The 27,713-nt window shown below is 40.5% G+C and overlaps 1 protein-coding gene across 2 annotated transcripts in view; it reads left to right on the plus strand.

The window, feature by feature from the left end:
- The first annotated feature begins 688 nt into the window (after nucleotides 1-688).
- The window catches only part of tnfsf10l (TNF superfamily member 10, like), a 73,630-nt gene continuing 46,605 nt past the window's right edge, over nucleotides 689-27,713 (plus strand). For both annotated transcript variants that reach the window (XR_010925257.1, XM_067579008.1), the window contains exon 1: nucleotides 689-1,301. Coding sequence is in view for 1 of the 2 variants with exons in the window: in XM_067579008.1 (XP_067435109.1) it covers nucleotides 1,080-1,301 (222 nt within the window). In the remaining variant the exon portion in view is untranslated. The remainder of the gene's footprint in view (nucleotides 1,302-27,713) is intronic.

The raw sequence follows: 27,713 nt of genomic DNA on the forward strand, positions 1-27,713 counted from the left end.
ATAAAGAAATCCCTTTGAACAAAAAAAAAAAAAAGCTTCAATGGTACTTCAACAAAGAATTCCATAATTAATTATCTTTTTTGGTTAATCTATGAAACATTTAGTTCATAAAATGTCAAAAAATAGTGAAAAATTGCTTGTTTTGTTGGACCATAAGTCCATAACCCAACTATACTCTGTAGGACATATTCCCATTTGAGAAGCTGGAAGCTTTGCTTAAAAATGACTAAAACAATCAGTCAGTTATCAAAATTGTTGCTGACTGTTATCTGAATAAACTCTCTGATCGGTCTAATTGTTTCTGCACTATTTCAGTCCAGTGACCTCATATCATTACTGCTGCAGAGTCTTGAATTGTTAGGAGTCAAATAGAGAGAGAGAGCGCCCTCTGCCAGCTCCTCCTGCACCTACCTACACCAATTAATCAATATGGCCAAACCAAATTCACACAGAATATATCAATTTTTGCCACTTTTTTTAAAGTGTAAATTTGCATATTTGGGTTAAGTGAGTTATGTGAAAATATGTATCTGTTTTAATTGCTTTTTTTGTTGTTATTATGCTCTGCTTGGGCAATATATGCCTAGAAAGCACCGTTGAAACTGAAAGAAAACTGTGTGAAAGAGAAAGAGAGAGAGAGAGGGAGAGAGAGGGAGAGAGAGAGAGAGCATTCTTCCACAGCTCCAGGGTGATGAAGAGGTTAAGCCAGCCCCTCTTTGCTAGTTTCTCTCGGTTGCAGCCCATCAGTGCAGCGCTGCGTCTTCCAGCAGCTCCAACCCCACTTTACGCAGCAGCTGAGTGCTGAGCAGACATGGCCAGATCCAAACTTTGACTTTTCAGCTCGTCTTTTTTCTTTGCTTTTTTTGTGCCTGCCTGTTCTGCGGCTCTCCTCTCTCCTTCTCCTCATCCTCCTCCCCTTCGTTGCTCCATGAAAAGCTCCATTGGCAGCGGACGCATGGAGATCTAATTTTGCTCCAATTTTCGGTCAGTCGGTCAAGTCTGGGAGGCTGATTGTTGGCCGTTGTTGTTTTTTGCTTGTTCCCTTGGTTTTATGGTTCTACTCATGCGTCGGGAATGCCATGGCCACTCCGAGCGCACAGCAGCAGCACCAGGATTATTTCAGATCGGTGAGCAGCGAGTCAACCGCATACATGATGGTCCCGGCCGGCGTGCCGAGCGGGACGGGGCGCCGGGAAGCACCGTCCAAGATGTGGGTGGCGATGGTGGTGATTGTGGTGGTGGTGCTGCAGATTGCCTCCACCACCGGCCTCTTTGTGTACCTGAACATGTCCATATCACAGGTAAAAGCTGGTTTCCTTTACGTTTAGAGTTCACATGCTGTACTTTGGGATGTTTTGAAGGCTTGTTTTACCTCTACAGGGAGTAAAAGTCTGCACAGATTCGCTATTGTTCACTTAACTGGCAAGAAACATCAGCACGAGTTTACTTTCCCAACTGAATGACACATAATCACTCTTATTATCATTATAGAGACACTATAAAAACACCAAAACATGTCCAAATTTGCACGACTGACTTTTTGTACGCAATGTCCAGGAGTGCACACGTTTATGTGTTGGTACATTATAGGAGACTTATAGAGAGATCATAAAACATAAGAACACGCAGAGACGATCAGCATAGAAATATTATAGGAATGTTATAGCAGACTGCAGGAGATGAAGTGAAACTTTCGATAAGGCAGTAAACCGTCTCTAGGGGAGGTTAGGAGGAAAAAAAACAGTCTTTTCGCCCCCGCTTTCTGTCTTGTCAGGCTCTTGGAAAACAGCTTCGCCTGACCGAACTTGTTAAACAATGCAATCCGGAATTTACAAGCAATCAGTGCAGAAGAGTGTAAGCAGTTTGTTTGTCCAGCAGCAGCAGAAGCAGCAGCAGCAGAAAGAGTTTATCGAGCTAAACGGGTTAAATTGCGTGCGTAAAAAAGAACATGTTGGAGCCGTTTCGGTAGACAGAAAGTAGTCAGGGGGCTGCAGCTGCTTGGTTACAGATGTGTGCAGAGGTGAAGTATGCGGGTCAGTGATGGAGGTGGGCTATCCCCCGCGGTTCCACTTAAGCCATGTTTTTTTCTTATCTCCTGATATAATCATATACATGTAATACTACTGTAAGTACTTGCAATGTGCCTGTGGTTCCCAGCTGTGAAAATAAAGCAACCTTACCCCCCTCTTACATACTTGAGTGATAGTGTAGTAATCCATCAGGTTTTTTGCAGCAATATTTGCACACAATTGAGCTTTTATTCTAGTAGAGTCACCATCGCTGCTGCAGATACTGGAAGTGAAAACTGACGAGGTTGATGTTTGTGACACTTGTTGCCATGTGTCCCGTGCAGAAACGCATCTGGTGTCAGAAACATGTTGTTTAATGTAGAGCTGCAACCGTAGAATATTAATCTAAAGCTATTATGATGATTGAATAATCATTTTAAGTCATTTTGTTAAGCGAATATGCCAAAAAATTAGCTGGTTTCAGCTTCTCAGATGTGAAGATTTGATGTTTTTCCGTCATTATATATGACAATAAACTGATGATCTGTTGGTTTTCATATAAATACATCAAATTTGACTCTTGGAATTTATAATGTGCATTTCTCACCATTTCCTGACAGCTTTATCGCTAATTAAAATAATTGTCCCAAGGTTTTTTATTGTTCACTGAGTCCCAGCAGGGGAAAGTGCATGAGGACGAGTCCAATCATAACTTTCAACACTTATCCTCATCTGTCTCATAAAAAGTGTTCATTGGGGAGGCGTAATAGACAATAGAGACAAGATTTAAACTCATATTCTTGCGAGTATCCACTACATCTCTGTCCTCCTTTCTCTGTTGTAAGATAAAGAGGCAGCAAAAAGCAGCCTACCTGCCTGATATATTGGCACACACACTGTCCGGTGTATGTTGAGGTGAGGTCTAAAGAGAGACATGATACATACGGTTCTAATACTCGACATGGGAAGTGCGTATATTGGACTTTTGGAAAAAATCTGCAGAGGAGAAGCAGGAAACTGATGTACGATCCTGACAATGTATGAATCACAGCGAGGGGCCCGTTAAGACTGTAGCGCCGCTCCATCCAAAGGAAACTGCCTTACCATGCATCACCACGGGAGAGCAAAACATCTGTGAGATGATTTGAAACGTGTCACACTTTCCCCCCCCCCTTCGGTGGTGAGAGCTCACCACTGCTCAAACCGGGGTGATAAATAACACAGGTAAAACCTCCATCAGGTGGATCTGTCCCACACCAGAATGATGAAGATAATTTAATGGTGAAACACAAAACCTTTGCTTCTCACTAGTACTACACTTTCTTGGGTTGTGTAGCAGCTGAAAAAGAAAGCAGAATTTCCTCAATATTTATTCTTGGGGATGCTTTTGCAGGAGGTTTTTACCGTAAATGAGTGAGTTATTAGGAGTTCCAAATGTCAAAAGGATCAAATTGTGACTTTTTTTTGGTGAGTCAGCGTCACCAAAAACATCAGTTGAAGTATCTTCTGGTATTTGCTGTATCATTTTTACAACCCGCATAACGTCTGGCACTTCAGCCTTAGCAGGCCTATAGTTTCTAGGAGAAATTCCAATGCAGCTTAAGTGGTTATTATTAAAGCTTTAAAAAGGTCTACACGTTGTTGCTTCGGTGTAGAATCTGTGGGTTAACAAATTACACTGTAATACCTCCAGGCAGGGGAGGAATCCTGGCTAAATATACGATATAATACGATGTTATACATAATATGATACGACGCCTTTAATAGCTAAATAGCAACGATAACACGTTCTTTTCTTTACTAATTAGCTGATTTGTATCTGTCTGTATGTGGCGCTGCCTTTTGAAGTTGAGCAATAGCGAGATAACGTCTGTCTTTGGGGCGTCAGACGCGTTTAAAGGCGTCTGTTAGAGATGTCAGAATATCATCAGGCCTTCGCCGTAATGATCGTAGGAGAGCCTGATTTGACACTTTACCAGACAACTCCCACATCAAGGGGAGAAATATTGTGTAATGGTCGATTACAAGGTTGTGATAATGATTTATGTGATGTTCTTGAGCTTTATGAGATTAATTTATGACTTGGATCGTTTGGGTCTCTTTTTTTTTTTTTTCCTGACACGTCGGAGGTGACAGGAAATCACATCAGAGATAGTTTAGAGATGATACTGGACAGAGACGAAATGGAAAACACGGAGCTATGTATCTGCATGCGGGGAATCCCCCGGTTCTCATGCGAAGGCCGGCTATTTTTAATCTGGAAACAGGCCCTTCTTTGAATTGCAGTAGAGTTACGCCCCGTGCCAGCCTGGTTAAGACAAAAGATACTTGGAACAATACCGTGCAAATAGGAATGCTCCAGTGTTGCCTCAGTGCTACGGCATTCACACACACACACAAACAAATACACACATGTAAACACAGAAGCTTCTCTAGCCCCCCGTGGGCTGCTGTCCTCTGCTGTTTTTGTGTCCGTCGCTGCTGCATGAAGCGCTTTGTGCAAACCGGTTTATTCTCTTTAGATGTGAATATACTGAATTGAATTCATGCTTTGTGTTTGTTATTTAATGTCAGACAGATTGGCGTTTGAAGTATAGAAGCATTTCCCAGAGGCGGATAGACTCTCATTTGTCGAGTCACATCCAATAAGGCTACTAAATTATGAACTTTAAAGCCAATGTAGGTTTGTTTTCTTACTTTGAGGGGATGAAAAGCTTTAAAAAAACAGCTTCTTAGGTTTGCCCAACCCGTGAAAAATGTTGTAAATCATGGCGAATTAATCTCACACACTGTCGATCAGTCGCACTCATAATATTGACCACTTTGCAAGGTCTAAAGAGTCAGGAGTGTCTGGTGGATACACACTTATTTTATGGTTTTTAAGATCCTTTAACAGAAAGCAGGACGTTTTTTTTGTAATTTGAAGCAATGTGGTGCCTCATGTTTAAAAGAATCCTTGTCTTTATCGTGGTAAAAATAGAGTTGTGTATGTTGTATTTATAGTTGGCTGGTTATCTAAAAGGTACAATTTATAAGCTTATCAGCATATCTGATGGTGGGCAGCCTTCATCTGTTTCTTATAATATCATCTTAAAGATTAAGATCTTTTTCACTGCTGTGGATGAGAAAGAAGACACTGATGGAGCTGTTTTTCTGTCTCATTTCCAGTAAGTTGGTTATGGGGAAATTTTTTTTTTTATGTCTCATTTTGTAACTGGATTAAAACCTGATTACTTTATGCGTGTTTTAATGTCGTGTCTTCCTTGATCTGGGTCACATGAGCGTCCAGTTCTGTAGCAGTTACAGTGTTTTATTTCGTATAAATCGGTAAATTGGTGTGAGCGTTTAAAGTTTGTTACACTTGTTGACTTCAGCGGTTGCTGTAGCAGCCGCACATGTGTGTTTGTGTATGTGTGTGTGTTAGTGTGTGTGTGTGTACAGGCACAGTTTTGCAGGTGCAGTTCTGGTATGCATATGTGAACTTGTGAGTGTTGGAGATCTAATTTGTTTGAATGGGCCTTTCTTTTGTTTCTTGAATTATCTGTGTTTGTGTGTGTGTGTGTGCGCGCTCATGCCTGCTTGTGTGTGTGTGTGTGTGTGTGTGTGTGTGTGTGTGTGTGTGTGATTGGCATTCCATTCCTTACACTTCACTGGTCCACTTTTATTATTGTTTGGCTTCACTGATAGGCTCTGACTCACCCCTACATGCAACAATACAGCTGTGTGTGTGTGTGTGTGGGCATGTGTGTGTGTGTGTGTGTGTCTGTGTGTGTGGTCCGTTTCACACAGAAGAAGAAGTTCCCACTTGATGTGAATGTAGATGTGTGTTTGGTACGCTTAGCCCCCCAAAAAATCTCCAATTTTTGTCTTTTTCTATCTGTGTTTGTGTGATTTAAGTGTGTGTTTGTATGTGTGTGTGTGTGTGTTTTCCTATGATTTTATCTGTGTGATAACCGGATGACCACCAAGCATACAAAGATGAGGTAAGTCCTTCAAAATATTGAAATTTTTATAGTCCACACAGAAGCTGTAGTGATAATTTTTAGGGTTCTAGTTTGGGATCAGAGTCAGATTTTGTGTTGGATGAAGTTTGAGGCTTCGCTGGTTAAAGCTGAACGTTGCAAGACTTAAAGTCTAAATTGGAGGATCTCAGTTCTTCAAACAAGCTTTTTATTATGTTTCTAAATATATGACAGAAGATGAAGTCAATAGGATGGAACTCACATGGATCGTTTCTGTGCAGAGTTTCACTGCTAAATTTGCAACCGATCTGCTTGTGTTTAGATCGTTTTGGCTCGTTCGCCATTGGTGGTTTCTGCTCAGTCGACATCTGTCGCCATAGATACAGGTGTACATGATTACCGTGAGACTAGTTGGCGTTATTTGCGTTTGAAAAGTCCACAAATTCTTTTGACCCTCCAGACTCCGCTTTGAATCCACCCAATCCATCAAGTTGAGATGACTGAGTCGACAGTTCTGTCTGATGTCAGGCGAGACTCAACTGGTGGTTCTTCATCTGGGTGGCATCACTGTGTCTTACTGGTCTAACAAACAAACCTCGTAATCACACGTCCATGGTTGGATTCTGGCTTTGTTGCACATCACTCCTCTTGCCCTCTCCCCGTTTTTCTTATCCAAACAAGGCATTTTTGCAGTTTTAAAACAATCTGTAAGTGTGTTCTGCTTATTGTTACTTTACTTTGATGTTTGAGCTTCACTGTGCAGAATGATGTATGTGCACAGTTTGACACTAGAAGGCCGTTTTCACGTTCGGCTACTGAAAGTCGAAGGTTTCTCTTTGCTCACCTTAAACATTTGAAATGAAAAACATCTGCATCTGAATTTTTAAATGAGTCTGAAGGAGTAGATGTCATTTAATAACCATTTCAAATCAGTTAATTGAATGTTTTTGTTGAAAAAACAAAATTATTATTCAAAGCAGAGTCTTTTCATATGTCTTAAAACATGTCTGGAGGAGATCTTCAACCACTGGGCCACATATTGCTTGAATTTTAGAGTTGGCATTACATAGTCTCAGCTGTTTCGGTTACTGCCTACGTGTTTCCTGCAGCTCACGCTGACAGAACTGTGAACTCTCGAGCGTCTGTGTCGCCCACTGGATCCACTTGACATAGCGTCTAATCACAGGAACGTGTGGCGCCTTAAAGCGACTGGAAGCCAGCCACTGGATCTGGCTGGTAACACGTCAGCACCTGCTAAAAGCGAACGCTTGTCTCGTAGTAAACACAGGGCCAAGAACCATGAAGGAAATATTGTTAGTGGCATGTTGATATCGGTTTCATCCATTCACACTCACGGCCATCTTTTTTTCCAGTCTCCAGCCTCTCTGTGTGGCCTCAGCTGTTGTTGCCAAGATATTTCTGATGCAACTGCAGACTCTCCTATAGCGCAGTATAGAAGTGTACAAGCCAGTTGTTCCAATAGTACATAAATCTGCTGTATATTTATCCCAGAGTTTCAGGTTTTATTGGCAGAGGTCACGGTTAAAGTTGCAATTAGAGAATCGATGGATGCCCTGACAAGAATGGCAATGTGTGTGTGTGCTTGTGCAAGAGACTTTTTAACCCTCATCCACACACACACACAGGTGCACACACACACACAGAGACACACATGTTCATCATCAGTAACCAATTTTGAGTCAAATCAAATCCCTCATTGCAAATATTTAGATTTAATTCAGAGCTACTAATATAAACCTCCCACACCAGACTCCACTGCCAAAACAACTTTCTCTCTCTGTCACACCTTCCTTTCAGTCTCTCTCTATCTCTATCTCTCTCTCTCTCTCCTTGTCTGTCTTTTCACCTCCGCCCCCTGCAGTCTCTGTGTGTTATGGTTCAAGTCCACGTCGGAGAATCAAGTTACGGTCAGTCTTAGGGCTTCGAGGGGGGGGCAGGGTGAATTTTTCAGGAATGACACAAGTAGGTTTTTTTTCTTCTTCTTGTCTAGGAGGTAGTAGTTTAAATGTTAAGTGATTCTCTGGCAAAGGATGTGTGTGTGTGTGCATCTAAACAAACCTTTGGCATGTCTCCAGAGTGGTGTTTATATGGGTGGAATACAAAAAAAGGGAAAAGTGAGAAAGCTAGAGGCTTAAATGTACATGTGCAAACACGCAAACGCACACATATGGCAGATGCAAGAAGGTAAAAGACAGATATATTTGGCTTTCCCTATCGCCTCATGTCTTCTTGCCTAAATGAAGATGACAAGCCAGAGATGGCGTAAACCAACTAATCTCTTGTGTAAATGTCTGCGAGTGTGCACACAAACACACAAAATCTGACTTTTTTTTTTTTTTTTTTGTGTGAAGAATTACTGGTTTTTGTTCTTGGTAAAACGCCATTTTTAAACCAATAAAAAGACATTTCCCAACCCGATTTACTGACAAGAAAGTCGCTCCTTAGAGAGCTCTCTTTAACTTGAAATATGCTTTGATGGCCAGTTTATGGTCACAGAAATACTCACGCACACAAATTGGATGAGGATGAAAAGGAATTACAGGAAAGAGAGAGAGGGGGGGAGTGGGCATGAGAGTTGAAAGAAGCAAAGGTAATGTGGAAAGACAGGAGGAGACAGTGATGATACACAGAGATAAAGAAAGTGAAGTCTGGAAAATACACTGGGTTTATGGGGGTTTGAACCAACTTTGCAGCGCTGGAAAGAGAGTTGATTATGTCAATCAGAGATAGAGGCAGAAAAATAGAAGAACTCTACATTTAAACTCTTGACAGACCCGTCGGCGAGTCCTCGTTCTGTACAGCCAAGCATCGCTCAAACCTACAAAACTATATTTCAAATGCTAGTTTCAGAAGACACTAAATATGTCAGTTTCAATTTTGGAGTCAGGCAGTGTGTTAAATCTAGAATATTTTCATATAAAAGTAACGGTATGACATATCGGGTTGGAATATTTCAAGTCAGCGTGAGCGTTAGAGAGTTTCAATGAGGTGTTGGAACAATATAGAGAATATATGTGGTGCTGATTTATTTATGTTATAAGTTAAAAAACATAAAAGGGAGTTTAAGGGAACATTTGATTGAAGAGGTTAGAGTTTAGCATAGCAGACAGTTTACAACAAGAGTCATGTGCAGTCCAAAAAGAAGAAAAAAACAGATATAGAGAAATATATAATACTATACTACATATTACTATTGATATTTAAGTTAGTGAACATTATCTTACTTCTTCTTGCTGATTCACCAATTCTTACATACAACATACTCAAATATTGTTGTGTTGTCACACCCTCAATTATACATTTAAAGTCCTCTTTTATCCTTAACCTTTTAACATCCACCGGGTCGCCAGTGACCCGCTTAAACCAGCTGTTAGTGGTAGCATCACGCAGTAATGAGTCAAAGCAATCGGCACAATTTGGCCAATTGGAGATGATTGGAGACGTTCAGGGACACCAGTGACACCACAAACTAAAAACTCCCATAAGGGTTAGGCCTAGAGGTCTGGGATTTTATACAGGTTGACAAGATATAGAAGGTATATGGTGATATGTCTGCATAGTTCTGGCATAAAGCACGTCCTAATTATTGTTATTCAAATATGACTCATGATAGACGAGGACCAAAAACAGTTTTTTGAGCATTATTTGAACTGATGTAGTTTTGTTTGTGTTTTAGCCACATGCTAAACAAACACATTTCCAGAAACTAGAAGATGTCAAATGAAGCTTAATACATGCATCATGGCCTTACAGTTCTTCTGTTATAAGATTTTCCATTTATGTATGCCAAATAGGTGGAAATTTAGAAAAAAAAGGGTGGATGTTAAGAGGTTAATATAACTGGACAAACAGTGAAAATTGCTGAATTCACAAAAAAGTTATGGTTTTCTCAGACATCTCCAAACCAGGACCCTTTGAAAATGCTGCAGTCTCTTTTCATTGTCTGAAAAAAATATATGTATCTGGAAGTGTGTTGAAATATATTCCAAAAACCAAAAATCTTGTTGTTATTGTGGCTTTGAGGTCCACGTGGGACCTTTAGTTCATCATCTTTTTTTTTCTTTCTGACTGCTGAAAGTAATATTTAAGCACTGAACTTAGCTGAAACTGCCCACACTACAAAAATTTAAAGGCCCCCCGAGACCTTGATTTCGTAGCTAGCAACAACAAATTGCAAATTGCTACAAGTTGTTCAGTTGTCAGACATGTTTATTCACCACCAAATGTGAAAAAATGTCTCTGAAGCCTCATAAATCTTTAAAAAAGACGGAAGGAAGAAGGTAGAAAGAGTTAAGAGATGCGGGGGGTGAAAGGATGCTGCAACACATGGATTATTACGATCAAACACAACAGGAGACGGGATTCCGCTGCTATACATTATGTCGGATACAGATGTACAGATTTACAGACCAACCACACACAGACACACACGACCTTGCTTTAACAGCTTGACACATGAAAACAGGATATTTGCGTTCCCACGTCGGAATGCTCATTAGGATGTGGCTACAGCTGTGAGTGTGTGTGTGTGTGTGTGTGTGTGTGTGTGTGTGTGTGTGTGTGCCAGCAGCTGGTGCTGTGGGTTATCAGTTTGTTTGTTCAGTCAACAAGGCTATAAAGTGCTGATAAATGCTGTTCATAGGATTTGAAGGCGATGAAGCTCCTAATAGTTTTCTGCTACATCTGGTAACTGATGTAAATGCAGGTAACGTTTCTGTACACCTGGTGGCGATGGTATGTTTTCAGTTTTTACTCTCCTCACAGCTCGTTGACTTAATCTACATATTTAGATCAGTTTTATTCATCACTATCGCTGGCTGATTCAACTCACTGTAAATTCAGTTCATGAGGGCGTTTCTGGTCTGAATCTCTGGTGTCTGCTAACTTTTTCTTTAGAGAGATTTTCTTATATTGTTGGGAGTTGTTCATTTTTAGATTTTTATCTTAAGAAATTGGCCTGCCAAAAGCAAATTTTTCCTCAAATAATTGTTTAGTTGATTAAAATGTGAGGGAATGTTCCCACAGCCTAAGATGTCTTCAAATATCTTGATTTGTCCAGAACTGAAATATATTAAATTTTCCATTATAGGAGACTAAACAAACACAGAGAAACTCAGAAACCAGTGAATTTTCGCTCAATTTTTGCTGAAAATAATACTAACATGATGAAATGATGATTGAAATTCTGGTGTTTTTGGAAAGAAAACAAAAGAACAAGCGATTAGTTAGCATGAGGAGTAATAGAAATTTCTTTGTGAGGCAGCTGGATTTGTTAGATCACGTGAGAATCCATCTTGTCAGGCTTCAAGTTATGCGCTTGTGTCCGAACCACCGGACCGATCAGCGTCACGAGTCCAACTGCCTCGCAAGGTAAGACAATGATAAACAGATGGTTCATCCAATCACCTGCCACATAGTTTCCATGGACGACTGTGTAACAAACCATCTGGCGCATCAGGTTATACTAGAAAGCTACCCAGAATTGATCAACCAAGGGAAAAGTTGCCAATTTTACCTCAAAAGCAACTTGGTAATTGCATTGCACACAAACAATTAAAAAAAATCTGAAGCATCAAAATTGAAAAATGTAAGAAATTACTCAACATTTGCACAAAATAACCAGCAGGAGCTGCATCCAAGTGAAAATTCAGCCTCAACTTCAGCCGAGTTTGGGGTTGGGATGAAACAAAAAAAAAAGAAAGTGACTCTCGGACCAATGCTCCGGTCTTTTATGTACCTGGACCTAAGTTCGCTTGCACCGGATTAGAGTCCAATTTCTTTTTAGTATGTGTTTGTTACATGATACAGACTTTCTGGGGTAGTGGAGCCCATGCTTGAGCTTTTATTCTCATGTCCAGTAATCAAAAAACGATGGCTATGCCTGTGTGAAATTGCATAGTTGAGAGCCCCAGAAACTATTTTATAATATACAGTGTTACGAGGAAACAGATGGATATAGTTGTAATGTACGGTATTTAAATTGGGGGTTGGGTGCAAGTTCACCTCAGCGTTGACCTCCTACAACGAAAGGCCTTTCCTCTCGCCTATCCATCTTCCCTCATTTCCGAGCTCGACTGTACGGTCTCCATATGGCTCCCATCATATGGTGACTGAATCGTTCCCACACTTCATACATGTATCATATCAAAGCAAAGGTGGAAAAGAAGCTGCTTTGCCCTGCTGGAAGATGTCCAATCACAGCACGACTGGACCTTGATCTTGGTGAGGGCGACAAAAGAAGCGGAAAAAGGGGCAAAGTGAAGGAATTTGGAGATGGAAAGTGAGAAAATGTGTTTCCAGCGATGATTTATTTCTTTAAACGTGACAATTTGAAAATACAGTTCTTTTTCCTTTTTATATGGATGGAAAGTGATGGATAGTTTTAGAGCCACCGTGGGACTTTAAAACTCTCAACCCAAATCTGTTGAAATTCCTCCAGTTTTAGCAGCTCTAAGGCAAGTTATAAACGTTCCCGTGCATCCTGTAAAACCCTTTTTTAATACAGCATTCCAGCAAAATGTTGGGAAATTCAAAAAATAAAGACTATGAAAGCAATCAGATGCCCTGAAAAAATGCCACAAAAATGTCATCAGGTTGAGCTTGAGAAGTTTTGACTCTGGAAACATCAGTTGACAAAACAGTTTCAACTCCACTTATTCTCGTTCTGGCGCTTTTGATCATATTCCACAGTCTTCAGCGGCAGATGAAGTTTGCTCAGTCGTCATGGGACTGAATTTGTTCAAATATTGTGATGATAGATGTAATGAGGTTCTTAGTAGCCTTAGATTTTATTTTCGTCCAATGCCACCGTGACAGCTGGCGGCTGAATTTAGGGCTCTTTTCAGCAACAAGGTGACGTTGAAATTGTGAGCAGTGGTTGTTTTGTGACACTTTTAACACCCCCAGAATAGTGAGAGCACTTGAATCCAATGTATGGCGAGTGAACAAAATGATTTCTAAAACAAGGCTGGGAATCGTACTGAAAATCTAAATGAAAACATTCAAACTAGCTCCGTCTGTATTAGCAAGACTCTCCTTCCAAGAACACCAGCAGCATCAGTAGTTTCAGCAAAAGGCCAAAAACATGTTAACGCTCAAGTGACAAAGACATCTAGCGGTCGTAGAAATGATAGATTGTCCACAAGGAGCAAAGTTATAGAGACATTAAGGGCATTTCTATTCACTTGTCTCTATTTGCATTTTCAATTTTGCGCATAAAAAAGACTCAGTAGTGACTGAGTTTTTGCTCGGCTGAGGTGGAAAAGTCGGCGTATCAATAAAAGCAAAACGTGACAAAGTGTAATGGAAACATATTTAGCGAATAAATCTTGACGTACGTAAAGCAGGTGACTTAAATGTCCACAGGGATGAAAAATAGCGGCAGATGAAAACATTAGATCAGCAGTGTGGAGCGATGAAGAGACTGACACTCCTCGAATTACTACTTGAAATAAACAGAAATATCATATGTGTGTCTAACCCTAACCCCCTAACCCCTCAGCCACTTATCTTGATGAACCATTTCCAAATATTCTCAAGACAGCGATGGATAAAAACATGTTTTAATTTAAATTTTCTTTTGCCGACATTCTGGAAATATGGTTCGAATTTGGGCCATGTTGGTTTCTTTTAACCGTGACCGCTGTCAGTCTCTGATCTTTACTAAATAACAGTTTAACCTTGTTGCTAACCAAACCTTAACCATCGCAGTATCAGCTCAGAAAACATTATTACTGTGAATGGGGGCATCTTACAAACACTTACCAACAACATTTTTTGTCAGGTGATTTGGAGGACTTGTGTATTTGCAGTGAGGAACATTAACTGATATCCCAAATTAGAAATATCACTAATGGCCTATAATATTGGCAGACCAGTTTCCAACCCTTGTCTGTACAATACTGTATTTTGCATGTGTAGATATGTGTGCAGGCGTCATGTATCCCTGTCAGAAAATGTAATAGACACAAAGATAATGAAGTGAGTCAAAGTATCAGGCTGTGTCCAAATAGAAGTGAGTGTTACCTGATTAGCCTACGGTTGATTGGATGGAAGTTCTTAGCCGGTCTGACGTGCTCTAACCCTGGGAATGGGCTGACATCTCCCTGCTGGCACAAGGAGGAGGGCTTGTTAGTGTCAGTCCAAAGTCTGTCTGCTCCATTGTTTTCTCTCTTTCCTTCACAGACACCCCCCCCACACATACTCTTTTTCTCTCCGATATCAGTGTTTTGACTCTGAATTTGGTAATAAGACCCTCCTGTCCCACTGTCAGCTCTCATTTCTGTACCAATTAAACAACCAGTGAACTCCCCTTTCTTTCTAATCTGGCCTCTAATTCCACCCAAATGATCTTTGCCATCTTTCCACTTCTTCAGATGTTCTCTCCTCTGTAAAAACCTTAATGTTGGCCGTCCCTTTGTCTCTCTCTCTCTTGCTCATGCCTCATTGACTGTGAAGTACACAAGGGGGTTTTGGCTTGTCATGAAAGCCCATCGTAACCTCTTTCGTGGACCTACTTTCACAGATCAAGAAACAACAAAAACATTATCACTGATGTTCCATTTCTTTTGCTCTCCAGACTGAAGCTCATTTTTTTGGCTTAAGCATATCATCTTTGGCCAGTGTTTCATATACTACCTCATTAGAAGCGTGTAGGGTTCTTGGACATGTGTGAGCACAGGTCATCCATGAATCAATGAATCAACCTCTGAGCACGGATTTTGGCTTTGTATGCAGCTGCTGAATGGAAAACCTTAATAAGAAAAGCTCTGGGAAAAGAAATTAAATCATGAACCTGTCAGGCAAGGCGGGCAGGCCTCCCTTTAGGCTGTGACTTTTAAATAATGTTGTCGTTTTTTGGTCGAAGTTTTGTCTGTTGAAAGTTGGGATGCGAGCGAAGTTGAGAAAGCAGATGTTGGCTCGATCGCTACGTTTTTAGCTCTCGAGGAAATTGGACTTTGGATGGACGAATCACCAAACTGATCGTGTTTAGATCTAAATCTGGATGAGTCACTGTTTGGAGAGAAGAAGAAAATTGAAAATCACTTTTAATATCTTTGATGAGTGGAAGTGTCTACATTTAAGGCTCAATAAGTCGTCAAAATGAAAAACGAGAGACAAAAAGACAGACTGTTTCCAGTAAAAGCTATTTGGATGTTGCTTGTGAAGGAGATAAAAATTTTGCACAAATGTTATGAAAACAAGTGTCCGATCTAGGATTTTCTGGTGGTCTCTGATCTCAATGCTTCTAAAATATCATGAACAGGGACAGACAGCTGGGAAACCTTTAGATTATGACCGATAGAGGTTTAAAAAGGTTGATAATGAAATACAGGTCATTGAGTTTTTGAGGTGTTGGATGTAAAGGTGTATTTTTTCTCTACTAAACACATTTTTTCACTCTACCTTTTGCCATTTGCTATTAAACAAATGGCAAATGGTACCTTTATGTAGGATATTTTACTTTGAAAAGTCCGAAAAGTCAGAGAATCCAGACCTGACATTGGTTTTCAGTCAGAAAATATCTTCCTTTAGTGTTCCTCCCGAGATATAAGAACGGAAAATGACGTTTCAGTTGGGCGAATGACTTCAACCACCAGCTCCAGCTCTTGACCCTTTCATATAGAGGAAGGATGTCTGTAAGTACTGGAAAAACTTCACTGTCCTGCATTCCCGGAAAGGCGAAGGTATTTCGAAAACAATGTAATAGTAGTTAAGAATCCCATCAGTTCAGATCGCAAACAGGTTCTCTGGCCTTTAAGAGTTGGCAAACATACAAGTTGGCAGCGAAGCCAGCATTTAAATTCTCATGAGATGTTCAAGATGTTTCTCAACACGCCACATAGACGATGACAGCTTTAACTGGGAGGTGAAATTAAAGCGTGTCAACAAACGGCAGCCGCCAGAAAAGGCGCTTTGTGATGTCGCGCTGGTGTGTCACTGAAATTTCGAGTCAGGCAGTCAGTTCTGTTCTACCAAATAGAGTTGGATTCATCCAAGTCACGACCGAAATTAGTAACATATTGTAGATAAAAAATCTAATTCTGTCTAAAACATCTGGGATCCATCTTCTCGAGAATCAGGAAATGCTAATGAATGTTAACCCAGTCGAATGCTTAATCTCCCATTACAGTAACTGACATCACAGTATTATCTATTGTTTTCTATCCTCCGTAATGCAAGTAAATACGTCAAAGCAAGTCATCTTTTTTGCATTCCTGCCATATTGGATTTATTAAGCCTGTTATGATGATTTGAAAGCTTGTTTCTCAGTAAGCAATCTGAACCTTTTTATCTGATTTGGAGCCTCATGATCAGTCACTGCTGTAGTGACAACTCTGATAACCTTTGACCCCTGTTGTCAAGCAAAGAAAATAAATAAAACTTAATACTTGTCATTACTCAACATCCAACACTGAGAGAAATCTTCTGTAGATGTCTCCATTATTTTGAATAACGCCTCTGTGTTGGTTTAAGTATTTATTTCAATCTATTAAATGAGAAATTAATAGCGTATAGCTGAAGGAATAGTGGGTTTTTAAGCTGAGGCACCACATGTCTTAGTAGAGAGTTCTGTGCAAAGGAAATGAGTCATTTTGAGAAACTACTAAGAATTTAGGGGATTTTTTTTGCAAATATTGTGGTTTGTTTTGGCATAGTGGTTGTAAAGTGTCAGCATCACAAATCTTAAACAAATCTTATCATTTTCCCCATGAGTTGAGCAAAAAAAAAAAAACACACTTTGAAGCAAACTACATAAAGTTTTAGAGCTAAAAGACTATAAGAAGGGGTCTTCCTAACACTTGTTCCTTTAAATGCATCACACACACAAATGTGTCGACTCACACAGGAGGATATGTTCTGTATAGAGAGCATTACAACAAGTCAACAGTGTGCTAGTTGTGGTCGCTGGTGACACCACCAACTAATTGGTCATTTGCCAAAACAGTAGCTAGTATGAGACCTGTGTTGAGCGATATATGGAAAAACCACATTACCCCTGCCTCCCTTCTCCCACCCTCCGCTACAGGTTGGTATTTAAAGCCCTTCTTATTCAGGCTTTTTTAAATTAGTAATTCTAACCTTTCTAAAGAATAAAATAACCTTTTGACCATTTCCCTCCCTTGTTTTTTTTTGTTTTTCATTCTTGTGGACACATCTGGTCCCCACCAGACAGAGAAAACACAGATTGTCTACAATTTGTGCAACTATAATAACATTCATACAGGCCCCACTTGAGTCATACTTGCTCACCAACTCCACACGCAAAAACATTTACAGACACACTTGCCCACCCATGCTGGACTTGCCCACCCACAGGCACCTACAGGACCCCACAACAACACAATGACCTGAACTGATTCATCCTGCATTGCTTCATTTTTTATCAACTTTAGGCTATTTAAAAACCGATGTTTGGGCAAAAGGATACACAATGCTTTTAATTAGACTAGCTATGTTTATAGTTTTATCATTCTCCTCACTTAACTTTTCCCAAATGTGATCCAATCATCCAGTTGTGGAGAATATAATCGTATATTAAAGGTTAATTGTATGAAGTAGAGTTGCTAAATGGCTCTTTGGATGAAGCTAAAAGTAGTTGTTTAGTCTATGAGAGTCACAATTAGCAGCTTGAACGCTTGAGGTTACCTAAGGTAAGAGTATACACGAGGCCTGTAAATGGTCTCCAGTTGTTCTCCCAGTTTAGATTAGGTTGTTATGTAGCTGTGTCCCATTTTCTGGTTGGTCCAGTCCACATTTTTAAACAAAGACTGGCGCAAATGGACTGTGAAATGCAGCCTTCTTTTTGTGTGACCATGTGATTGTCTTTGTGTATTTTTCTCAGTTGGTCATCTGTTAATGGTAAAAAAAAAAAAAAAATTTGCATGAACTAGACAGAAGAAAAACCTGCAAGGCTTTAAAATGTAAGCCACTTGTAAACTCCACAGTTTGTTCTTGATAACACCCTGGAAATGTTGTCATCCCCGGGAGGCAGGCATATTGATAAGTTTACCATTAACCTGCTGCTCTGTTTGCCTGTTGTCCATTATCTGAAGTTAAACATCACATTTCATATCTTGCCCCAGTTTTTCACTGGTATTTACACTTCGACAGCCACTTCTGGGCAACTTTGTGGTGATAAACTGGAAAATGTTCGATGAGGAGTGTGTAGTTTGAGGACCCAGCCTCCAAATCTGGCCGTAGATCATCCTTCTTTCTTTTAAATCTCTTTCTCTGTCTCTATCACACCGACTCTCAACCTCCTCTTGCTCTTTTCTTTACCTCCCTCAACCTCCCTCTTTTATTTTTCTCTTCCCTGTTCTCATCCAGATGACAAAAACCAGAAACTTAATCCTTGGAGCGAGAGCGAAAGTTTATAGCAACTCTTAATTTCTCAATGCCACTAACTTGGATAACACAGCTCATGCTCCCATAAACACAGTTAAACAAAAAGAGTCTTGTCTTTATCACACCTAATCTTTTACAGTTCGTTTTTTTTTAACTAAACATTAACATTTTCAATTGTTTTAAAGAACAAGGAAGTTAAAGAGAATGACAGAAACAAGCAAGAGTATCAGCAGGCAGGTCCGCCCTTCTTTGGTGTGTCTTTAAACTTTATTTAAACTGGATGAAATCCAAAACAACAAAATTGACAAAGAAAGGTCATAGTTCCACACGCAAAGACTGGGAGTGGTATTCAGCTGTCTTGCTGTGGGGTTGTGTCCACTATCACAAACACATCGGACATGTGCACGAATCCAAAAAACGCACACACAAACACACACACACACACACAGAGATGCACACATGTTCGCATGTTTGCTGGCAGGTGAAGCGACGTCACTTGCAGCATTCCTCCAAAACAAAAGGAGAGCAAACACACACTGCACAGGACACAAAGGAAGTAACCGCCTGCCAGTAATGTCATTATTGTCTTTAAGCAGAAGCAGACCATCTTCTGAATTGATTATGAAATGGGTCAGGTGGGAAATAAAGCATGTGTGGACAATATGAAGAGTTTTTCATGTCAGTTTTGGAGAAGCAGAATCGTTACTTTAAGCTCTTTACAGAATAATTTTAAATGTGTGCACAATCCGGTTTGTTTGATATGTTTTAAAGCTACAATAAGCTAATTGAAGAGGGAATTTTGAAGACTTCAGATGATAGCATGTCTTATTGTTGGGTGATGGGCTTGTTTTTACAACTTTACAATCCATCACGTGCATGCTTCAGCAAAAATCTGTCTCCATATACAAACAGCTTCCCTATTACTTCCAATTTGTTTTACTTAATTAATTAGTCACATTGCCTTTCTCTGCCTCTCTTTCCAACACTAGGAAGTTAAAACAAAACAAGGGCTTCTTCAGCTCCAGCAGCTTGAACACACATGGCTATAAAAAATGCTGAATATTTGAAAGCAGAGAGATATGCAGAACCCTTGTATATGTTTATCCGTCTGTCTGCGCCGCACGTGAGGCTCTGTGATCATATGATATGTGTCAGCACGTTGCTTTTGAAGCTCCAGAGTTTTCTGCGCTAACGCCACCAAGATGAATGCTTGTTCTTGATGAATGCGCGCGTGTGTAGCGATTAAAATCGAGGTTTCTCGAGACGGACCTCCCTCCTGCTTTTTAAATTACCTTTTAAAGCTGCAATCAGAGCAGCTTTAATCAGGGTTACGGCTAAGCTATCAGATAAATACATGCATTAGAGTCAAAAGAGCAGAAATGAAAGTTTGAAGTGAGGTCACAGTCAGAGGAAGGCAATCAGGGAGTTTCTAGCAACACATTGCCAATCATGATTTCTTATTGATCCCTTTAGGAAAGTCTTGTTTGCTTCATAGCCAGAGACCAGATTCTTCAGAGCAGTGACTTTGGAGTTTAGCCACAGAGAAGTGAAAGCAGGAAGATGAAAGAGGAACATCCTCTAAAACTACACTTTTTATTTGTAGCTCTTAATGAAGGCTCCTTTCACTGTGTTAACAGGGTCGACGAAATGCCTAAAATATGGCGTGAAATAACGATATTCCCCTCTAATAGCGCACGAGTCAGGATCTGGTCATTAAAACTGTTAAAAAAGAGCTCACAGCTTAGAAGAAATTGCGTTTTATATATTAAGTATCGTCTCGACCTTGACAAAAACGACTCATTTCTGAATTTTAAGGCACCTGCTGCGGTTCTGGGGAAATTTTACAAAGACTAAACATTCATTCCTAGCTGACTGGTGTTTCAAGGAAACACAAATGAGCCATTGAGAAGGGAGAAAGAGAGTAGAGAGTTCGGAAGTTGAGGATTCGTTGTGGCGGTTTTTAATCACCTGTAGGCCAAGGTTGGGAGTTTCTCATGTTTCGTCATGAACAGCGATTTGAAGATAAATCTCCAAACCCTTTTTATTCAGCATCAATGAACTAGCAATTCAATATACATCTATATGTACGATCCAGAGCAGCAAGCAATAGCGAGAGTTGCTAAAGAGTTAAACCCAGAGCGTACACTGCTATTAGCTTAACACACATATTTCATTTGATATCTTCATTAAAAATGCCACAATCTTTATCCTTGACTCTCTAGTTCGGTTCCTTTACTGAAGCAAACTGATGCTGGCATGTGAGGCAAGGCCAGGATGCATGTGGTTGCATGAACCCATGTTAAAAACAGTGGTTTCTGTTCCCCAATCCTCTAATGATTGTGTCTTTGGCTCCGATTTGCAAAATACTCCCTGAAAGCTGTTCTGAGTGTGTGTGCTGGGATCTGGCAGGCCCCTTTTTTTTTTTTTTTTTTTTTGTGGGGGAGTGTCTGTCTTTTCACTGCAGACAAAAACTTGGCACTTGCGCTACAGAATGAGGTAGAAACTCACAGTTTATCCCCTGTTCATAATCGAAATGGCCCCTTATTTTCTGCCTTGTAAATACCTTTGTGTATGGTTGGCAATCAAGAACTCCTGAACAGAAAGTGCCCGGCCTGATTGCTCTTTAACGTGATGGATTGCTGAGAAAGCAGTTGGTCATTAAACATATAACGCGGATGAATCAGACAACTTTAACAATAAATCAATGTCGGCGCTATCCTGGCCGTCTGCCAGATACGCTGAAGCCCTGAAGGAATGATAAACTGGAAAACACACAGACCTGCAGGCACACACATGCATTCACATTGAATACAAGTCATGCATATAAACCTTGTACATGCACAATGAAAACATTAATAGACTCGTTCGCACCCTCACACACATACTGCACACAATAACAGAAGCTTGCATGCAAACACGTGAGTCTTATGGTTTAGTTGGAGAAAAAAAAAACATGCTTTGCAGTTTTTAACGATCGCTTCGGGCCAGATGTCACAAAAGAGAGTCAGAGAGGGCTGACTCAAAGGCTGACTCATCATAAAGTCAAATAGCCGTGTTCATAAACAGCATGCCCACTTTATAATAAATATAATGTACTGGTGTTTATGACTATATGATTCAATAAAAGTATGAGTTTCTCACCTGGTCTCATCACCGCCCTGCAGCCCTGAAATGATGCAGCAACAGCATTTGTACCGATATATTTAATGTGCATGGTCTTGAGCTGCAATTTTTTTCAGGGTGAGGACGTAAGGACCTGCCTTATAATCATACCAAGTGGCAACTATCACGGCTTGAGGCTGAGGCCAATGCAGAAGTACCTTAAAGTGCAAAGAGGCGCTACTTGCTTGCTCCATTTGATTCCCATTAAATAAAGCAACAACGGCTCTCTAGAAACACTGAGTCAATGTTGTTTTTCCAATGAGTAATTATGGTCTTAATCACTAAATGCAGGTCATCTAATAAGTGCGCTGGTGGTGATTTTGTAAATTATTACTCCGTGAAGACGTAGGTGCTTTGACGTCTGCCGTGTGGGTGTTTACTGAGAGCTGTGATTCACAGTTTGCTCATCTGCTGCTCTTCCCAGCTCAGGGATTCCCACTGAGTCAAACTATTATCACAATATTTTGGTAGGTTTAATGTTACTTCATTATGATACCTGCCCTGTTAGCACATTTCGAGCTAAACCAACTAACATTAGCCCAAGTGTGCACCCCTCAGTGTTCCCAGTAAGCTAGTGTTCGCTTCAGTCCGAGGTAGCGGGTTTCAAGAGCGTCAAGGTCTTGGCTCCAAATGGAAAATATGGTGTTGATCATAAGCAGCAACTCTGGGCTCCACACCAGCTCCCTCCGATGCAAAGCAACGGGTGGCATGACACCTCGCCATACATCCATCTTTACAGAATCAGACTGAATTGCTGTTTCATATTTACATGATTCATGAAGCCTGACAGTCACGCTCAGGTTAAGTTATTTCCGTTTGAGAAGGAGGCTTATTTTGTTCTGATTTTTGTCCGTCAGTCGCCACACAAGCTGTAGTAAAGAGTAGTAAAAAAGTAGGACTGATTGAATTAATTGATTGATGAATCCTTATAATCCCACGCTACCACTAGTAAATTTCTATTATGTTAGTTTTTGTCAAGACACGAACACTTAGGTGATAAAATCTGTCTTCCTCTTGATGTAATTCCTGCTAGAAAGCTTTACTCCTTCAGACACTGTAGGCATGGTCTCTGAGCTACACACCAGGGTGTAACTCAACATGATGGAGCTGGTTCCACCGTGTTGTACGCGCTGTATGTTTCATTTCACTCCTGCACTTGTGTATCTCCCCATCTCTGTGTTTGGGTAAAGTGATTAATGTGCACAGTGCCACCGCTAGTGAGGTCTCAGCTGTTATTTCACTCTGCTCTCTGTCTTGTCTGCTTCATCACAAAGTAGAGAAAGTTTACTGAAATACGGCCAACTCTCTCCCTCTTTCTCCCTCTGTGCTCGCTGTTCATCCCCCCCCCCGCACGCCCCCACCCCCGCCGCCCCCCAACACACACACTCTCTTCTTGGTCCAGACCTCTGGCCTGCTGGATTTGAGTTACGTGGCTGCCTTCTCCTCTTCCTAATCCCTTCAAATGAGAGTTTTGGACTGCCAAGGAACTCCCAGATCCACACACACACACACAAATGAACACACACTTAAACACACACACACACACACACACACACACACATAAACACACAAAATTGCAGCAGGGTTTCCAAGTGGCCCTCTGAGATATTCTTTTCAGGGTTTGGTGTCCAGTGAGGGCCAGCCAAATACACACACACACATGCACACACACACAGTCTCTCTATTGCATATGCACAGAGGGCAGGCCACACACACACACGTAATACATATGTACATGCACACACACATACAGTCACACACACAGGGAGGGAACAGTGAAGCATTGTTCGCCGCTTCCTGAGAGAGCCGGCATCAGGATCACAGGAGCTCTGTCAGCCTGGACCCTTCCTCTTACCCCCCCCACCCCCCATCTCCCCTCCCCTATGTCTCTCTCTCTGAAGCCCGGTCATCCAATTGAGTATAGACAGCCATGAGAGACCACATGTCTTCTGGCTAAGAAGGGATAAAAAGAACATAGATCACTCAAAAATATGTGTGTGTATGTGTGTATTTCCTCTTGTTGCAGAGATGATGGTTTCCAAAAGCAGACCAACAGGGATTATCCCAGTTTAGCTCGTGTATTTGGAGAACAGTAGTGAGCAATAAATTACTGAAGTTCAGGTTCAAAGACTTAAAATAACATCCTCACAGTATGAGAACGGTTCTCTACATCTACAATCTCATGTCTATAGTAGCTCTGCAGTTGCCAAGCAACCTGTGTGAGAAAAAAACATATTTGTATGATGTTGAGGTGTAGTACAAGTTGATCAGGAGGGCTGGGTGTTGTTTTAAAAATGTCAATACTGTTGCCAATATGATTGATGACAGAATTGTATTAAAATATCAAAATCACACTTGGCTTTTCGTACCGTACTTTTAGGAAAATAAACATTCTTCCTTCTTTTATATTCTTCTCTTGAATAAAATAAGCCAAACTTCTCAAACAAATCAGTGATAAATGATGTCAACACAAGCAACCTTACAGGGACTTTGCCTGAATAAAATACAGTATGACGTTGAAATTGGTGTTTAAATCAGGAAATATGTGAATCTAAAATATTGGTCCAAATTTCTGCTACTTGTTTTCAGTGCTACACATTTTAACATTTAGCATAACAAACGTTTGAGGTTTGATGCCCATCCCTACTGAAGGTAGATTTGTTTCACATTTAGGTAACTGACCCACATAAATTTCTCTCATGTTTAGTCCTTCTCTGCTGGTTTACATGGAAAAGAGTCACAACATGAGCTAACTGTTGTTGCTTGCTTTTACTAGCAAGCTAGCTTGCGGTGCTAGTTAACCACTCAATGAAAGTCTATGGTTAGGCAACAAAGAAGCTGACATGCAACATCTTGACAGTTCTCACCAGAAAAACACAAGCAGAGGTTGTTTGTTCCAACACTTGTAACAACGTTTTAATGCTTCTCTTGAAGCTTGACGCAACACATGCTTTTTCTAGCAAAAGTAAATGTACCATGACCTTTTTAAATCGCCACAAAAAGTGTTTGAGAAGAAGTTAGAAATGTGTGCAAAGTGTGTGACTTCTGCTACAGTCAAAACTGGTTTATTTTAACTTTGATAGTGGACTTTTACTAACTTTAACAATAAGGACTGCAGATCAGAAAATAAATATGTTTTTGGACCAGTTATATGGTCAATCAACCCATTTTGTCTAAGTGTATCAGCTGTCAATTCTTTAAATCCACAAATTCATACATTTAGCCAAGATCTTCAACATGGTATTACATCATTGAAAGCCCTCTGTGCTGACAATGAATAAATAGAAATGACTGTAATCTTTTAAACATTTGGAAAATTCAGTCTTGGGGGGTGCCGTGACCAAACATCTGTGACGGGTAATGTCAACTGAAAATCATATTTACAGACACTCTCACCCGCTCATCTTTTACATCTGACATCTGAGTCCAGGTCACACATAGGAATTCAACCCAGTTTAAGAGCTCAACAGAGACTTACATCAGATCTTGTGTGCTGCTGAATGTTTTTAGCATGTGTAAGCCTGCGTTTGGCTGCTGATCGGACCCTACGGACTCATTCCTTAGGAACCAAGGGAAGGACAAGTCATCAATGTCAACATACTGAGAAAATACATCACTCAGGGGACAAGTGTATAGGGACCAGAACTTAAATGTTACTTGGCAAAAAAAGGATATATGCCCTTTGAGTAGAGTGAAGTATGTTGTTTTAAAAGAGAAATAGCACAACTGGTGATTATGAACTACTAGTATGGTCACAATAAGTCTTCTTTAGGCCTTTGTTTGGGGTTAAAATGCTATTAATCAATTCTTTGTCAGAGCGATTTCTATTTAGACGCAAAGGAGACATGAGAATTAACAATTGTGTAAACGTCAATGTCGGTCTGCTGTCAGCTTATTGATTTGTTAAGGTTGAATCATCGGGGTGTAACTTGTTCATGAATTGATAGCTTATGGGCCCAGTTTTGCAATTTCCGGGTTTGAGTCAGGATTTGGCAAAAATAAACTGTTGTCAATAGAGCATTCAGGAGAGAGGGGTGGAGTGGGAGGAGGGTACTCCTCCAAACTGTTGATGCTTAAAACCTGTGGAGTAGTTCCAGTTGCATGCTCCCAGGGCATGGTAATGATGTGGAGGCTGAGTCCCCCCCATCTCTGGAGGCATACATGTCCATACTCGCCTACAGAATCTCTCACATTTTCCTTTCTGCTCTCCAGCGGTTTTTTCTAGACCAAAAACAGAATGAGTGCAAGACATAACTGATAAAAATCACTTAAATGAAGATCTAATTTCAGTTTCCTGGCCTGGAAACAAGTAGAGGATATTGTCATGATGCAAATCAATGACAGGGCAGTGTAACAGTATAGTCGTGTAAGGAGAATGAAAGACTAACTGCACGGCTACAGCAAGCCAACAGAGCTGCAGATTTTGGCTTGCTGGGGTTTGGTAGAATCAGAAAAGTAAATGAACAATGAAGGAAAAGATTCTTCAGGGAAACTTGGAGGGAGGAAGAACCAACTTGGCTCTGTAAGCAGTGATGCCGCTGACTTCCAGTTAGGACCAGTCACCAGGCAGAGAGCCATTAAATTACAGTTGAATAAAGAAATATCTGCTGTGAGAGGAAACTTTGCACTCTTTTTAAACGAGTGTCAATGAATTCGGACATAAAACTTGTTTCTCTGAGGACTAACTCTCTCTGTGATCTGTTTGTTGTGATGAAACTCGAAAGGGTCTGAATCTTATTGAGTTGTTAGACCAGGAAGATTTTTTAAACCATGGTACCAGCGTGGCTTTAGGTATGCCAATGTCGGTCTGATGGTCGGTCCACCACTTTGGTCCATACTGAAATATCTCAACAACTAAAGGATGGATTGCCATGAAGTGTTGTACAGTGCCACAATCAGTTGATTCTTACTTTTTCATGAAATGTCTCAAACTAATAGATTGATTGCCTTGAAATTTGGCACAGACATCCATGGCCCCCAGATGATGAATCTTAATGACGTTGGTGATCCTCTTATTTTTAATCTAGTGCCACCAGCAAATCAAATTTTTCACTTATCCATTGAAATATCTCAACTTCTACTAAATGAACTGGCACCAGATTTCAGACAGACTTTAGTTATCTTCTGACTTTTCCTCTAGTGTCACCATGACGACCGTTGGACTGCCGTGAAATTTGATACAAACAAACGTTCATGTCCTCCTCAGGATGAATTGTGATCACTTTGGTGTCATTGTTGGCTCATAATTTCAATTTGTCCAATACTTTGCTGCAAACTCAAGACATTCCCATCAGTCTCAGCTGTACACAATAAATGAAGACATTGTAAACATTACTTACATGATGATGTAGCTTTGCCTTACATGTGCAACATCCATGTAAGGCTTTTATGGATGTTGCATATCACCATTGGCTGTAACATGAACGCCAAATTCAATTTAAAAGAGAAATACAAACATCCAAAGAAAGCTGGACTCTCCAACAGCTGAAATAAGAAGTTGAAATATGGTTTACTGACAAGATGTTGCATGCAAGTCAAAGTTCAGAGAAGCTGTTTAATGCAGCTTAAGCCGATAGAAAAGAAAATATATCTCTGTGGTGATAATGTTTGTCTGCATAGCTTGGTTTAGCCTCTGGCCTCAGCCCCATATACTAATGGAGCAGAAAGTTTTCTTCTAATCTTGTTAGCTCAGTGCAGTGATGTGTACTGGCTTTATCTTCTCACTAACATGGATGAGACTGTTTCCCATAATGGATCAAACACTCCCTACCGGCCTTGTCAAAACCTAATGGACACACACACACACACATAAATGCCTAACCCTATAAAGTGAAACCATTTATTCTCGTAAACAAAGATACTCCTCAATAACAATTAATCCTCCAACCAGAACCACCAAAGCAGGGAGTGTGTTTTGGCAGAGGCGCCAGAAAGAAACCAAGTTTACGTTCACTCCATTTGTTGCGCCAAGCAAGCTCAAATCCACTCATGCATGCTCGAACCTCCCCAACACTTCTGCCAATAGTAGCTGTCATCACACACCCCCTCACAATAGACAAACTGTCTCTGCCCAGACTCCACTGTCAGCAGTTTTTGTTGGGATGTGTTGTGATTGTATGCAGATGATCTATGATGACCTACTATGTTTCCTTCTCTGTCATCGGAGCGCTGACGGACAATGAGAAATACATAAAGTTCAGACAAAATAATC

This window comes from Thunnus thynnus, chromosome 22, assembly GCF_963924715.1.
Source record: "Thunnus thynnus chromosome 22, fThuThy2.1, whole genome shotgun sequence".
NCBI classification, from domain to species: Eukaryota; Metazoa; Chordata; class Actinopteri; order Scombriformes; family Scombridae; genus Thunnus; species Thunnus thynnus.